General features: G+C 44.9%; 1 protein-coding gene across 1 annotated transcript in view; it reads right to left on the bottom strand.

The window, feature by feature from the left end:
• The window catches only part of LOC118394043 (ADAMTS-like protein 2), a 29,193-nt gene extending 13,894 nt beyond the window's left edge, over positions 1 to 15,299 (bottom strand). The window contains exons 1-10 of the mRNA XM_052461355.1: positions 15,217 to 15,299; positions 11,707 to 11,809; positions 11,043 to 11,185; positions 10,833 to 10,908; positions 9,640 to 9,742; positions 9,378 to 9,523; positions 9,068 to 9,191; positions 8,684 to 8,764; positions 8,054 to 8,229; positions 7,433 to 7,751 (exon numbers count right to left, since the gene is read on the bottom strand). Coding sequence (XP_052317315.1) covers positions 7,433 to 7,751; positions 8,054 to 8,229; positions 8,684 to 8,764; positions 9,068 to 9,191; positions 9,378 to 9,523; positions 9,640 to 9,742; positions 10,833 to 10,908; positions 11,043 to 11,185; positions 11,707 to 11,808 — 1,270 coding nt within the window. The 5' untranslated portion in view covers position 11,809; positions 15,217 to 15,299. The remainder of the gene's footprint in view (positions 1 to 7,432; positions 7,752 to 8,053; positions 8,230 to 8,683; positions 8,765 to 9,067; positions 9,192 to 9,377; positions 9,524 to 9,639; positions 9,743 to 10,832; positions 10,909 to 11,042; positions 11,186 to 11,706; positions 11,810 to 15,216) is intronic.
• Positions 15,300 to 15,748: the final 449 nt, after the last annotated feature.

The following is a 15,748-nucleotide window of genomic DNA, read 5'->3' as shown; positions in this document are numbered from 1 at the left end:
TCCTCATTGGTTTAAAGAAGCAAGTACCCACGTGTCATCTCCTTATTGGTTATACCCACGTGGGTGATTGAAAGATGAACTGTTGCTGGTTGTTGTGGTAATATTATGAAAGTTTAGATGCCAATCACCGTATAAGTTAAACGATGAAAAAGCCTGGAAGGAGGAGAGATGACTAGAAACGATTCGGTTGACCGTTTTATGTATGGATTAACATTCTGTTAAAAATCGTGCAACACTTCAGCGCCCTGCTACTCAGGCCAGGAATATAGTATATGCATATGATTAGTATGTGTGGATAGAAAACACTCAGACGTTTATAAAACTGGTTAAATCACGGCTGTGACTATAACAGAACGTGCGTTTCATCGAAAAGTGCAGGAAAATCTGATCACTGAAAATGGAAATAAATATCCATGCGCGACTTCAAGGAATTGTTCAAAGTGAACCGAATTAAATGAGGCCGAGGTTGCAGTGCCTACAGCTTCCACACGTTGTCTAGAGTCTTGTCATTTGATTCAGCTTTGATTCTTGGTCATACCGAATCAAGGGAACCGATTCCCTCCGGTCTCCGACCGGATGTTTTGGTCGAGCTCTCTCCAGACATTTTTTCGAGACAGACACCTATAGAATTGACTCCTGATGAATTTTATCGCTTATTAACGTGTACTAATACCTAAAGTTGCATTACAAAAGTATTTCGAAGTGTTTTGTGAAAGTTTATCGTCAACTTTTTTAATTTTAAAAAATGACGTTAAGTTATGAAACGCTATTTTTTTCCGTTTATCACACAGTCTTCATAGATCGATATCTAGGCTATATATGGACCGATTTAATCGAAAAAAAGACCCAATAGTGATTATGGGACATCTAGGAGTGCCAACAAAGAAGATGGTCAAAGGTAATGAATGTTTTATATTTTATTTGTGCGGTTTGTGTAGCGACGACTATGCTAATTATTTTGTTTCCGTCCCCTGCGGGTCTTTTGGGGTGTTACATGCTATCAGATAATAGCTTCTCATGCTTTCGCCGAAAAGCATTTTAAAAATCTGACTTGTTGCCTGGATTCACAACGAGTGTAGCTTTAATTCAATACCCTGCATGTGTATTTTAATGAACGTTTGAGTTTTAACTAATACTATTAGCATTTAGCGTAGCGCATTTGCATTTCCAGAGCTCTAGATGGGACGCCTGCGTGCCAGGTAGGAGCAAGAGGTTAATTGTCGGAGTAGAGGACCTTGTGCATTTCAGGTCAAATAAAAACCTCATGTTTATATCCCAGGACAAATTAGCTAGCAACAGCAAACCTGCGTGTCGTGATAGTGTTTGGTGTAGGGGGACAAAATAAATGTATGCACGATCACGCGCGCAGACGGTTTGGGTTCCATGTCAGTCTCACCCAGTGGCCAAACTCCCTGCAGAACTGTCCCACAGTCCGAGTAGAGTGGCTGTCTGAGACCTTGCTGCAGGCAGGTAGCAGGCAGGCCTGCACCTATTACCACTCATGTTTGTGATGCAGCCATTTTTAAAAAGGAGAAAATTCCAGGGCTCCCTGAAGTTTTCATCGATCCTCGCTCATCTTTGTATGTACGTCTGTGAATAATGCAGGACTCAAAAGGGCCAGCAGAGAGGATGCTCTTACATTAAAAAAAAAAAAAAATTAAATCTCATCTGATAACCAATAAAGTTTATTTGTTACAAACACAGATTTGCAGATGTTATTGCAGGTGCAGTGAAATGCTTGTTTCTAGTTTCAAACAGTGCAGTAATACCTAGCAATAAAAGTAACAAATACATACAAATAAAAATTGAGAAATTATGAAAAATGACATTGCTCGTTCTGATATTGAGAGATTTCTCTATTTTTATTTGTACAGTATGTATTTGTTATACACTACCATTCAAACATTTGGGGTCGCTTAGAAATGTCCTTGTTTTTGAAAGAAAATCACTTTTTTTATCCATTTTAAAATAACATAAAATTGATCAAAAATACAGTGTAGACATTGTTAATGTCATCTCTCCAAGATGGCATAGCAGTCAGACGTCCTTTGTCCTCATCTTGTCGTGTCCCGTATATACTGTATATATATATATTTACATCTTTCTTCGCATGTCTTTTATATATTTTCTTTTCCAAAAACTCAACTTCAAAACACCCTCCTGCAACCCGCCTCACCAATTTAAAAAAAGTATTATTTACCTCAAATCTGAAATCCACAATAGAAGCTAGCCAGAAGCTAACCAGATGCTAACCAGAAGCTAGCCATAAGCTAGCCAGTTTACTGGCTAACGTTAGTATTCAGCTAACCACGGTTGATGGTCATCAGCTATCGCCAGTCGCAAAGCTATCGGCAGTTTTGTACAACGCGACTCAGACCAGAACATACCGGACCTATATCCCCGGATCCCCGGATTTCAACCGAAAGTTCTGGACATTTACACCTGGATCTTGCAGCTAGCTAGCTGCTATCTGTGTGACTATTGGCTTACGTCGATCCCGGAGCAAACATCAATTATTCCAGAGCTAGCCAGCTGAAGAGTTCCATCAGCCACTCCTGGGCTACAATCACCTATCCGGAACCATTTTACTGCCGACTTGGATCCCCACTGGGCCTTCACGACTGGACTACCGATGTTATCTGCCCGAGGGAGTTATCCAACTGGCCACTCCGTCGCGACGTTACCTGAACGCCCATCTGCGGCCCGCTAATCGTTAACTGTCTTATCGGCTGCTATCTGAACAGATCAATCGGACAATTTTTCATGGGTCACGATAACTATATTTATTTTCCAATTGGATTGATCCCCTCTACCACACGGAACCCCACTAATCTACCGAAGGAAACGCATGAGGTGGCTAAAACAGACCTCCATCCTATGCTAGCTTGCTACCGATGGCCCGGCTAGCTGTCTGAATCGCTGTTACCCCAACCAACCTCATTACTAACTGGAACCTCATCCAGTTAGAGAAGGGGAGCACTACAACTGGTCCCGCTGTGGAACATGTTTTAACCAGTTAGAGAAGAGGAGCACTACCACTGGTCCCGCTGTGGAACATGTTTTAAGATCACTCTACTAAGCATGCCTCTCCTTAATGTAAATATGCCTTGTCCATTGCTGTTCTGGTAAGTGTTTATTGGTTTATTTCACTGTAGAGCCTCTAGCCCTGCTCATTATACCTTACCCAACCTTTCAGTTCCACCAATCACACATGCGATGACATCACCTGGTTTCAATGTTTCTAGAGACAATATCTCTCTCATCATCACTCAATACCTAGGTTTACCTCCACTGTATTCACATCCTACCATACCTTTGTCTGTACGTTATACCTTGAAGCTATTTTATCGCCCCCAGAAACCTCCTTTTACTCTCTGTTCCAGACATTCTAGACGACCAATTCTCATAGCTTTTAGCCGTACCCTTATCCTACTCCTCCTCTGTTCCTCTGGTGATGTAGAGGTGAATCCAGGCCCTGCAGTGCCTATTCCCCAGGCGCTCTCTTTTGATGACATCTGTAACCGTAATAGCCTTGGTTTCATGCATGTTAACATTAGAAGCCTCCTCCCTAAGTTTGTTTTATTCACTGCTTTAGCACACTCTGCCAACCCGGATGTTCTAGCCGTATCTGAATCCTTGCTTAGGAAAACCACCAAAAAATCTGAAATCTTCATCCCTAACTACAACATTTTCAAACAACATAGAACGGCCAAAGGAGGCGGTGTTGCAATCTACTGCAGAGATAGCCTGCAGAGTTCTGTCCTTCTATCCAGGTCTGTACCCAAACAATTTGAACTTCTCCTTTTAAAAATCCACCTCTCTAAAAACAAGTCTCTCACCGTTGCCGCCTGCTATAGACCACCCTATGCCCCCAGCTGTGCTCTGGAAACCATATGTGAACTGATTGCCTCCCATCTATCTTCAGAGCTCGTGCTGCTAGGTGACCTAAACTGGAACATGCTTAACACCCCAGCCATCCTACAATCTAAGCTTGATGCCCTCAATCTCACACAAATTATCAATGAACCTACCAGGTACCACCCCAAAGCCATAAACACTGGCACCCTCATAGATATCATCCTAATCAACTTGCCCTCTAAATACACCTCTGCTGTTTTCAACCAAGATCTCAGCAATCCCTGCCTCATTGCCTGCATCCGTCATGGGTCAGCGGTCAAACGACCTCCACTCATCACTATCAAATGCTCCCTGAAGCACTTCAGCGAGCAGGCCTTTCTAATCGACCTGGCCCAGGTATCCTGGAAGGATATTGACCTCATCCCGTCAGTAGAGGATACCTGGTTATTTAAAAAAAATGTCTTCCTCACCATCTTAAATAAGCATGCCCCATTCAAGAAATGTAGAACCAGGAACAGATATAGCCCTTGGTTCTCTATAGACCTGATTGCCCTTAACCAACACAAAAACATCCTATGGCGTTCTGCATTAGCATCAAACAGCCCCCGTCATTTGCACCTTTTCAGGGAAGCTAGAAACCAATATACACAGGCAGTTAGAAAAACCAAGGCTATCCTTTTCAAGCAGAAATTTGCTTCCTGCAACACAAACTCAAAAAAGTTCTGGGACACTGTAAAGTCCATGGAGAATAAGAACACCTCCTCCCAGCTGCCCACTGCACTGAGGATAGGAAACACTGTCACCACCGATAAATCCACTATAATTGAGAATTTCAATAGACAGTCTGGACCCTTTCTTTCTAAAATTATCTGCCAAAATTGTTGCAACCCCTATTACTAGCCTGTTCAACCTCTCTTTCGTGTTATTTGAGATTCCCAAGGATTGGAAAGCAGCTGCGGTCATCCCCCTCTTCAAAGGGGGGGGACACTCTTGACCCAAACTGCTACAGACCTATATCTATCATACCCTGCCTTTCTTCGAAAGCCAAGTCAACAAAAAGATTACTGACCATTTCCAATCCCACCATACCTTCTCTGCTATGCAATCTGGTTTCAGAGCTGGTCATGGGTGCACCTTAATCACGCTCAGGGTCCTAAACGATATCTTAACCGCTATCGGTAAGAGACAATACTGGGCAGCCGTGTTCATTGATCTGGCCAAGGCTTTCGACTCTGTCAATCACCACATCCTCATCGGCAGACTCGATAGCCTTGGTTTCTCAAATGATTGCCTCGCCTGGTTCACCAACTACTTCTCTGATAGAGTTCAGTGTGTCAAACCTGTTGTCTGGGCCTCTGGCGGTCTCTATGGGGCTGCATCAGGGTTCAATTCTTGGACCGACTCTCTTCTCTGTATACATCAATGATGTTGCTCTTGCTGCTGGTGAGTCTCTGATCCACCTCTACGCAGACAACACCATTCTGTATACATCTGGCCCTTCTTTGGACACTGTGTTAACAACCCTCCAGACGAGCTTCAATGCCATACAACTCTCCTTCCGTGGCCTCCAATTGCTCTTAAATACAAGTAAAAGTAAATGCATGCTCTTCAACCGATCGCTGCCTGCACCTGCCCGCCCGTCCAACATCACTAAGCTGGACGGTTCTGACTTAGAATATGTGGACAACTACAAATACCTAGGTGTCTGGTTGGACTGTAAACTCTCCTTCCAGACTCACATCAAACCTCTCCAATCCAAAGTTAAATCTAGAATTGGCTTCCTATTTCGCAACAAAGCATCCTTCACTCATGCTGCCAAACATACCCTTGTAAAACTGACCATCCTACCGATCCTCAACTTCGGCGATGTCATTTACAAAATAACCTCCAATACCCTATTCAATAAATTGGATGCAGTCTATCACAGTGCCATCCGTTTTGTCAACAAAGCCCCATGTACTACCCACCACTGCGACCTGTATGCTCTCGTTGGCTGGCCCTCGCTTCATACTCGTGTTTGTTTACACTCCATGTGTAACTCTGTGTTGTTGTATGTGTTGAACTGCTTTGCTTTATCTTGACCAGGTCGCAATTCTAAATGGGAACTTGTTCTCAACTTGCCTACCTGGGTAAATAAAGGTGAAATAAAATACAAATGTAAAAAAAAGGTTGTAAAGGACTATTGTAGCTGGAAACGGCAGATTTTTTATGGAATATCTATATAGGCGTGTGCGGAGGCCCATTATCAGTAACCATCACTCCTGTGTTCCAATGGCACATTGTATTAGCAAATCCAAGTTTATAATTTTAAAAGGCTAATTGGTCATTAGAAAACCCTTTTGCAATTATTTTAGCACAGCTGAAAATGGTTGTGCTGATTAAAGAATAAAGTTTCCCTAAGTTTCTTAGGGGCATAATTCCTTCAGCCTCCTGAGCTTGAGAGGCGCTGTTGCACCTGTTTGTGTGAATGGACCATTTCAGGTTGTCAGTGATGTGCATGCCGAGGAACTTGAAGCTTTTGACCCTCTCCGATGAGGCCCCGTCGATGTGAATGGGGGCGTGCTCTCTCTGCTGTCTCCTGTAGTTCACGATCAGCTCCTTTGTTTTGTTGGCGTTGAGGGAGTGGTTATTTTCCTGGTACCACTCCGACAGGGCTCTTACTTCCTCCCTGTGGACTGTCTCGTCGTTGTTGGTAATCAGACCTACCACTGTTGTGTCGTCAGGAAACCTGATGATTGAGTTGGAGATGTGCGAGGCCACGCAGTCATGGGTGAACAGGGAGTACAGGAGGGGGCTGAGCATGCACCCCTGCGGGGCCCACATGTTGAGGATCAGCGTCAGAGTTGTTGTTGTCAGGAAGTCCAGGACCCAGTTGCACAGGGAGGCGTTCAGACCCATGGCCCTAAGCTTAGTGATAAGCTTGGAGGGCACTATGGTGTTGAAAACTGAGCTGTAGTCGATGAACAGCATTCTTCCATAGGTATTTATCTTGTTCAGGTGGGATGGGGCAGTGTGTAGTGCAATGGCAATTGCGTAGTCCATGGATGAGTTGCTGCGATATGGAAATTGTAATGGGTCTAGGGTGTGGGGTAAGGTGGAAGTGATATGACTAGCCTCTCCTTAACTAGCCTCTCAAAGCATTTCATGATGAAAGAAGTGAGCACTACGGTTACCTTCACTTTCTTGGTACAGGAACAATGGTGGACATCTTGAAGCAAGTGGGGACAACAGGCTGGGTTATGGAGAGATTGAATATGTCCGTAAACACTCTAGTCAGCTGGTCTGCACTTGCTCTGAGAACGCAGATTGGGATGCCGTATGGCCCGGCAGCCTTGCGAGGGTTAAAATGCTTAAATAACTTACTCACATCAGCTACAGATAGCGATAGCACATAGTCCTGCGCGTCGGGGCCCGCATCAGCAGCTCAGTGTTGTTTTCTCTCTCTCTCTCTCTCTCTCTCTCTCTCTCTCTCTCTCTCTCTCTCTCTCTCTCTCTCTCTCTCTCTCTCTCTCTCTCTCTCTCTCTCTCTCTAAGTTATTGTATTGGTATATTGGTTTCTAGTTATTGCTGTTACCTGTGTATTGTGGAAGGGTTGGGCTGTTCTGGTCACAGTCAATGGCTGCTGTATCCTCATTCACCTCATTGGTCTCCTGGCCCTCGGCCCCTGCCATCTCAGCCCCCTTCTTCAACAAACGGTTCTGCTGAGTCTCAGGTATCGCCTTGTCATACGTGCTCTCGTTGGGGGCCACCATACTGCCCATCTCCACGGAAACCCCAGGGGTGGTGCTGTCGGGGCCGGTGTAGACAGGTGGTTGAGGGATGGGGGACAGGGACTCCCGTAGGACGGTGTACTCGTACGTAATGTAAGGGATACGACCATTCTGGTTCCACACCTATGAGGAGACAAAATAGCACCAGAGAGCTCACCATTCCCTCCTGCTCTCTCCTACCAAACTCAGTCAATTGCATTTATAAAGGAAGCAATTCCCTTACGTTGATGACTTTTTGAAAATCCAATCAGTCTTCCACGTTGATTAAACGTCATCACATAGGATTTTTTTGTTGAAATTACGTGGGATTTTGTACCCTGCACCTACTGGATACGTGTACACTATTTCTAAATTAGAGATTACCCAGAGGCACTGGCTGCTCGGCGAGGGGAGGGAGCAGAGCAGACCTCAGCAGGATACAATACCAGAACATTGATGGCCTGGTTGATGGGCCCTTTGGCTACGATGTACTCGATCCCCGTCTCATACACATCCATGGGCCGCCGGTACTTGAAGACGGTCCCCGCCGCATGGAAGTTCTGGGGGCTGTCCACCTTGTAGTTTCCATTGAAAAAGAAGTTCCCCGCCTGATCAGTCACAGCTGTGTGGGAGATAGGATAGAACATAGTCTCATTGAGGGGATGGAGAACCATTGGAGGAGGACCGGTTGGTTGACTCTATGGAAAGGTCAAATCTTTGATGTTCACTGTAAACTGGAATTTCTACTCCCCATACATGACCATAAATTAATACAATAAAGTCATTTCAAGAGATCACGAAGGAAATTAAAGCATATAGATGATCTGATTAATTTCAGTTGATTAATGTACTTCCTTTAGTAACTTCCCACTGTCCCACTATCAATATTAATGGTTATCCCATTGCGGGGGAGAAAATATCCTTTGTATTTGCTGAAAATCTTGAATAAAATGTTTTACACCTTCTTCTTGTCATTAAATTATATGGATCCTAATGACATCACACCGTACCAACAGGAGACATTAGAAATGTTTGTATACATGGCATAGGGAGCAGGATAAAAAGGAAGTACCCACCCAAAACATCAGCTGACTTCTTCCTCTCAATGATCTGGATGTCCCAGGAACCCTCAGGGATTGTTGTGATAAAGGAGTAACCTTGGAGACAGGAAACAGGAAACATTATGATGACTACATTTTACCTGCAACTAAATAGCCTGGATATCAGAGGAGTCAGCTTAAGAATCACATAGACCTTGTTGTCAGATTCAGCTCTGAACTGTCTGTAGTTATCTTTCAGTGACATATTTGGGGGGCTTGTCCCTGATAGGTGTGTTCAAGATTTGGAATAGGTGGAGAGCCATATCTCCTCCATCAGTACCCTCTATCCTTGCCCACACATCCACCCACCCACACACCCAATCTATCTGAGTCTGTGGTTGAGGTTGAACACACTCATACCCAAACTGGTGGCCTCGCGGCGGAAGTTTCCATTGACCCTGCTGCAGCTGCTGCCATCCCCCTGACACACTCCACACGTATCCAGTGTATTGGGCGAGAAGAGCACTCCATCACACCCGATTGGCTGCAGAAATGATGTTAACACAAACAGGATCATTATCTTCTTGAATCATTCTCTGCACATGCAAAGCCAGTTGAAGAAGTATTGATCCACTTTTATCATGTGACCAGGAAAATAAGCCTTTCGGCCATTCTCACAGAATATGCTAAGCCATTTCCTCGGCAGATGAAGAAACAAGCGCTCCCTAACCTCACATCTGCCATCCACACAGACCCCTCTGTAGTTGCTGTACTTGCAGGATGTTCCGTCTCGGGCAGGAACCATCAGCTGTCTCTGGCCGTCGGCTGTGGTGCAGTGCAGATCACATGGGTTACTGGAGATATGGACATAGTCATCTGTGGATGGATGGATGGACACAAAGGTCAGCGTTAACAGTGTAATAACGAGCCTCGAGGACAGGCCACACAGGAGGGAATGACAGAGCTGAGTGGGTTTAATATGGTTGTTTTACCGGGATACAGGGGTTTCCAGTGGTAGTTCCTGCCATTGTAGACCTGCGAGTTGAACGACCAGCACTGCTCTTCCCTGAAGCTTCTCCCAGAGGAAGGGCAGTCCTGCACAAGACAGAAAATATACACACACTTTTCTGTCTGTTCCATGTGTTTTTTATTTTATAATGGTTTTACAATATGTAATAAAAGGGTGTGACAGGGTGTGGCAACTCTGGAACAAAAGCCTGTTCACCCTGTTGCTCTTCAGGACCAGGGTTTATGGCCACAGCACTAAACCTTAAAGGGGCAATCTGCTGTTGAAACAATAACAAAGGGGGTTCCCCTCCACTGTTTCAGGAAAAGGCTGAGGGATGGGTCTGGAAAAATTTAACCACTCAAATGCATAGACTATATTCATAGATTATAGTTGTAATCATGTTTTGAGGCTATAGGCTGACAGTGTTTGTTTACATTTACTTTGTTTACAAACATTGGAGTTAAACAATGTTATATTTGGGGTTCTGATTGGTACTGCAGTTGAACAAAGCTCCGGAAGCATTTCTAAGTGTCACACCCTGATCTGTTTCACCTGTCCCTGTGATTGTCTCCACCCCTTCCAGGTGTGGCTTATTTTCCCCAGTGTATTTATCCCTGTGTTTCCTGGCTCTCCGTGCCAGTTTGTAATGTATGTTTAGTCAAGCCAACCGGTGCGGTTTCCCCCGTACTTCTTTTCTATTCTCTTTTGCTAGTCTTCCCAGTTTTGACCACTGCCTGACTTTGGACTACTTTCCCACCTTCCTGATCATCCTGCCTGCCCTGACCTTGAATCTGCCTGCCCTTCGGTACCTATTGGACTCTGAGCTGGCTTTGACCTTTTGCCTGTACACGACCATTTTCTTGCTTACCCCTTTTTTGATTAATACACATTGTAAGACTCCAACCATCTGCCTCCTGTGTCTGCATCTAGGTCTCACCTTGTGCCCTGATAATAAATTATATTCTTCAAAAATCAGTGGGTACATATCATTACTTTATAAGTCTAGAAATGTATGTAATACCTGCAGATTACCCCTTTAAGCTATTTGTATCTTAATTGATAAGAAAAAGAGCTGTGATAACTTCTGCATTATATACTTTGGGTTGTGGGGTATTGTGTCAACATGCATTTTGCTAACGACAGGAAAAGGGGTGGCAGTACTAGATGCATGCTAACCTTGGTGTTACAGAGGAGGTATTTTTTCGAAGTGCCAGTGCAGGTCATGTTGTCTCTACCAGCGGCTGCTTTCTTTCTTTGGATAGAAAATACATACATTTAATACATGTGCTAAATGAATGTGCTAAAATAACAGGTTAGAATATAATTGAATATAATAACAATAGAACAGAACAGTATAGAATAGAATATTTCTTTCAGTGGACTGACCTCTGTTTGAGACAGTGCCTCTCCTGGGACATGACCCCACCTCCACAGGTGCGAGTGCAGGCGGTCCACTTGGCCCACTCCCCCCACCAGAATGTGGTGGACTCCAGCTCATCCTCCAGACTGTTGGAGGCTGCCCCATCCTCCTAGACACAATAAAGCACCCTTAGAGAACAACAGCAGAACAGGGCCCTGTACACAGAGTGTGACTAATTATAAGCATGTCTAGCCACTCTGACAATCTGAGTGAAGTGGAGACAAATTATATCTACTGTGCTCTCCTTGGAAAAGAGAGAAAACAGCTGTGGGTTTTTATAGGAGAACTCATGTAAGAAGGACCAGTCAGAAGATGAGAGGGACAGAAAGATGGAGCAAGAGTGTATGAGTGAACAACTGGCAAATAGAGAAAAACAGAGCGAAAGAAAGACAAACAAACATTGTGACTGACGGACTGATATTAGGTCAGTGATAGAGGTGTGTGTGTGTGTGTGTGTGTGTGTGTGTGTGTGTGTGTGTGTGTGTGTGTGTGTGTGTGTGTGTGTGTGTGTGTGTGTGTGCGTGCGTGCGTGCGTGCGTGCGTGCGTGCGTGCGTGCGTGTGTGTAAGCGAGAGGCCGGAGATGGGTCATCATATGCATAGACAAAGTAAGAGAGAGATGGAGAGCGTACCTGTCCCCTGGTTGAGAGGTTCCCTACAGACAATCCCAGGGTGAGGAACCCCAGTAGCACCAGGCTAGTCTCCCCACATTGTTCCCACGACCAGATCCGCATCCTGACAAGAGAAAATATACAGATGGGACAGAAGAGTAAGAGCTGAAGACTCACACCCATAAACATTAACTACAGATGTAAGATCTTAATATGATCACCCTGTTGCAGGAGAACATTTAACATGCATGTGAGGTTTAAAAAGGCTTCTAAAGTTATAAGACACATAATACTTATAATTTCCTTATATTCCTGCTGTATAAGACTGGCTGAAATTATGATCCTACATCAGGTACTGACATACAGAGTGGGAAAACACTTTGATTTCGAAAGACATCCTCAATAAACACTTGGTATATCTGATACAGTCGACTCTTAACAAGGGCACAATCATATCAAATCGTTATTTGTCACATGCACCGAATACAATGGGTGTAGACCTTACCGTGAAATGCTTTCTTACAAGCCCTTAACCAACAATGCAGTTTTAAGAAAATAGAGTTAAGAAAATATTTAATAAATAAACTCAGGTAAAAAAATATATTTTAAAAGTGACACAATAAAATAAAAATAACGAGGCAATATACAGGGGGTACCGATACAGAGTCAATGTGCGGGGACACAGGTTAGTCAGTGTAATTTGTACATGTAGGTAGGGGTAAAGTGACTTTGCATCGATAATAAACAGCGAGTAGCAGCAGTGTAAAAACAAAGGTGGGTGTCAATGTAAATGTAGTCTGGGTGGCCATTTGATGAATTGTTCAGCGGTTTTATGGCTTGGGGGTAGAAGCTGTTAAGGAGCCTTTTGGATCGAGACTTGGTGCTCCGGTACCACTTGCCATGTGGTAGCAGAGAGAACAGTCTATGACTTGGGTGACTGGAGTCTTTGACACCTCCTAGTATATTGGTCCTGGATGGCAGGAAGCTTGCCACCGTGATGTACTGATGCACTATAAGATAAGAGCAAACTCTGTTCACAGAAGTTCACCAGTCCCAATTCAAACACAACATTTTTACTTACTCCAGATATCCGTATGCTGCGGTATAAAACACGCTTTTATAACAGTCCTTAGCTTTCACATATATCAGGGGTTGATTATCCATGCAAATGTGTTAAACAGACCAAATTAGAGCACTTACAGGTGTTTCAGAGGAAACATACTCATGTCAGACCCATGTGGGCTTCAACGTAAATGTCTTGAAACATTTTAGTGCACTAGCAATCACTGTATACTTGGATAAAACCTTGAGATAGTCAGGTGGTGACACAGGCAGGCTGTTGAGTGAGCACAGGTGTTGGAGACAGGATTTGGACCATGAAAGCAGCATGTAAAAGATAAACAAGTTTCAGTGCTGGATTGACTAAGGTAAGTTTCCTGACTCAAGGCCTAGGCTTCCACACAGGTAGGCCTTTGTTTCTTCCACCTCAGTGTAAATGCACCGGCTGGCCCAGGTGCTTACTGTAAGGTAACACAAACACACACATTCAAACACACACTCACATACATTCATGCAAGCACACACACACCAGTGACATAAACATCCAGTCACGCTCCGATTCTAGGAAAGGCCCCCTTGCACATCCCCCTGTCCCGTCTCTCCTCCTCATCAGGCCCACAGCTCCACTTAGGTAGGCTTCTTAAAATAAGCAAACAGATCGTCTAGCCCTGTTTGCAGTCTGGCTTTTTCTGGCACTATGTATTGGTGACAGGTGTCTTAAACTACCCACTGGAACACCTGGAGTTCATTATCCTCCCAGACACAGCTGGAGTACATCCAGCTACCAAACACACACTCACTCTCTCTCTCCCCACACAGACAACACAGTCTCCCACAGACCCCTCAGTCTGTCGCCCGTGAGACAGGCCTTCCTCCTCACAAGGCGTCCCAGGGCCACAGAGAAGAGTAAACACAGCCCTGTGTGTCTCCCCATTGCCACACCTCCAGCATCCCCTGAGCAGTGGGCCTCAGGGGGACAGAGGGGAGGAGGGGTGTTTTTCCTTCATTGGCAGCAGACAGATAGAGGACAGTCCCTGGGGAGGCTGTGGGGAGCTGGGGCTGCTCCGACCAGGGCTGTCTGGTCTGGATGCAAGGCCCAGGCAGACTCATCCTTTTTGATCCTTTCTTTAGCAAGTCTTCTCACGTTCATATGTGAAGTGGAAAAGGTATGTTGATCCAACTCAATTGTCCGCTGCCCTCCACGAGTCCTCAACCTCGCTCTGCTTACACCAAGTGCAGAGAGAGGAGCGCAGGCAGACAGACACATAGAGGCTGAGAGAAGTTAAGTAGAGGTCACTCACGTTTTGGAATGGAGAGAGAGTGCATGTGGTCTGTCTTTGCGGAATGAGTGACACTTTAGACATTGTTTCTAATAACCACGTTGGGGACTCCGTCACCTTTGTGCCAGAGTGCCTTCAAGTAGTTTGTTCCATGGCTCATTCAGTATGCATTGTTTTTCCTCAGTGACCATAACCATAATTGATGTGTTCTTTGTAAGTAATGGTCTAGCTACCAAATCCTTCTCCTTCACACTGAGGCACTTTCAAACAGCTGAGCCTACCATCCTCAGAGCAGCTGGTGGAGATTTCTCCTTTACCAGGTAAACTTTGTGTCACTAGCTAGCTTAAGATGAATGCACTAACTGTAAGTCGCTCTGGACAAGAGCGTCTGCTAAATGACTAACATTTTTAATGTAAGAATGTGCAAAATTCTGCAATCTCTACAATCACCACACTTAACGCCAAGCAATTGACTTAATTTCACTATTGTTTAAGAAAGAATCATTACAGAATGTACACTGACTATCTTAGACTGGTGCTTTTCACAATATTGATCCACAATCATTGAGTAATAATTTGTGTAGTTTTCTACTCAAGATCCTAATTATTCTGCAGTTGATGAGAACTAGATTTGATCATCTTCACACGTTTAACAGAATACCTAAGACATCATCAAAACTAATGCATTTAGTATGCTATAACACATTATATAGTTTATTGTTCAAATCACTTTTTCATTGGGCAGTTTCAGAACTTGAATTAGCATGAAAAAGAGCTTCCCCCTCATCAGTCTCTCCCACAGCAGTAGGGAGCTCTCCATTAATAAACACACATTCACAACCACACACGCATTCACAACCACACACGCATTCACAAAAATACACACGCATTCACAACCATACACACACACACACACACACACACACACACACACACACACACACACACACACACACACACACACACACACACACACACACACACACACACACACACACACACACACACACACACAAACACACTTGTTTTGGCCTGGAACAGGAGACAAGTCTCATTGGCTTGACTACCACATCACAAAACATACTTCACGGTAGACACACACACACACAGAATCACTTATGAACACACACATTATATACACACACTTTTACACACAGACAGGCTGGAGGAGTGTAAATATTTACCCACTCACCTAGCTGCAGTCCAGGGGCCACCGAGTTGTGTGATGCCGGGTCAGAGTGGGTGGTGTGGTGGTGGTGCTGCTGTGGAGATGTGTGTGCAGAGGGAGAGAGAGGGAGAGAGGTAAGGTGTGTGCTTTGCATCCCTCTTCCCCTCCCTCCCTCCCTCCCTCCCTCCCTCCCTCCCTCCTCCCCTCCACCCCCTTCTCCTCCTAGCAGCAGGAAGAGAGTGGTAGTAGGGAGTGAGGAACGGTGCCAAGCACAGGGGTGCATGCCTCTGCTGCTGCTGTATGTGGTGGGGACTCTGTCCTATTAACAGGCCAGCGCAAGCCTGGCAGCTCAACTCTCTCTCTGCTCTCGCCCTCCACTCCACATCGCTCCACTCCACTCGCAGGTCAGACAGAGGAGGATGTTGCTGTTTCCAACAGTGGGACACCCCCCCTACCCCCTCCCCTAAACCCCCAACCTCCCCTCCCACACCCCTTCCCCTCATCTTCTCAGTTCCCTGAACATCCGTTCTCCCATTTCCTCTTCAGCCGCTGATAT

This window comes from Oncorhynchus keta, chromosome 14 (genome assembly GCF_023373465.1).
Source record: "Oncorhynchus keta strain PuntledgeMale-10-30-2019 chromosome 14, Oket_V2, whole genome shotgun sequence".
NCBI lineage: Eukaryota > Metazoa > Chordata > Actinopteri > Salmoniformes > Salmonidae > Oncorhynchus > Oncorhynchus keta.
This window is presented reverse-complemented; position numbering and strand designations above follow the sequence as displayed.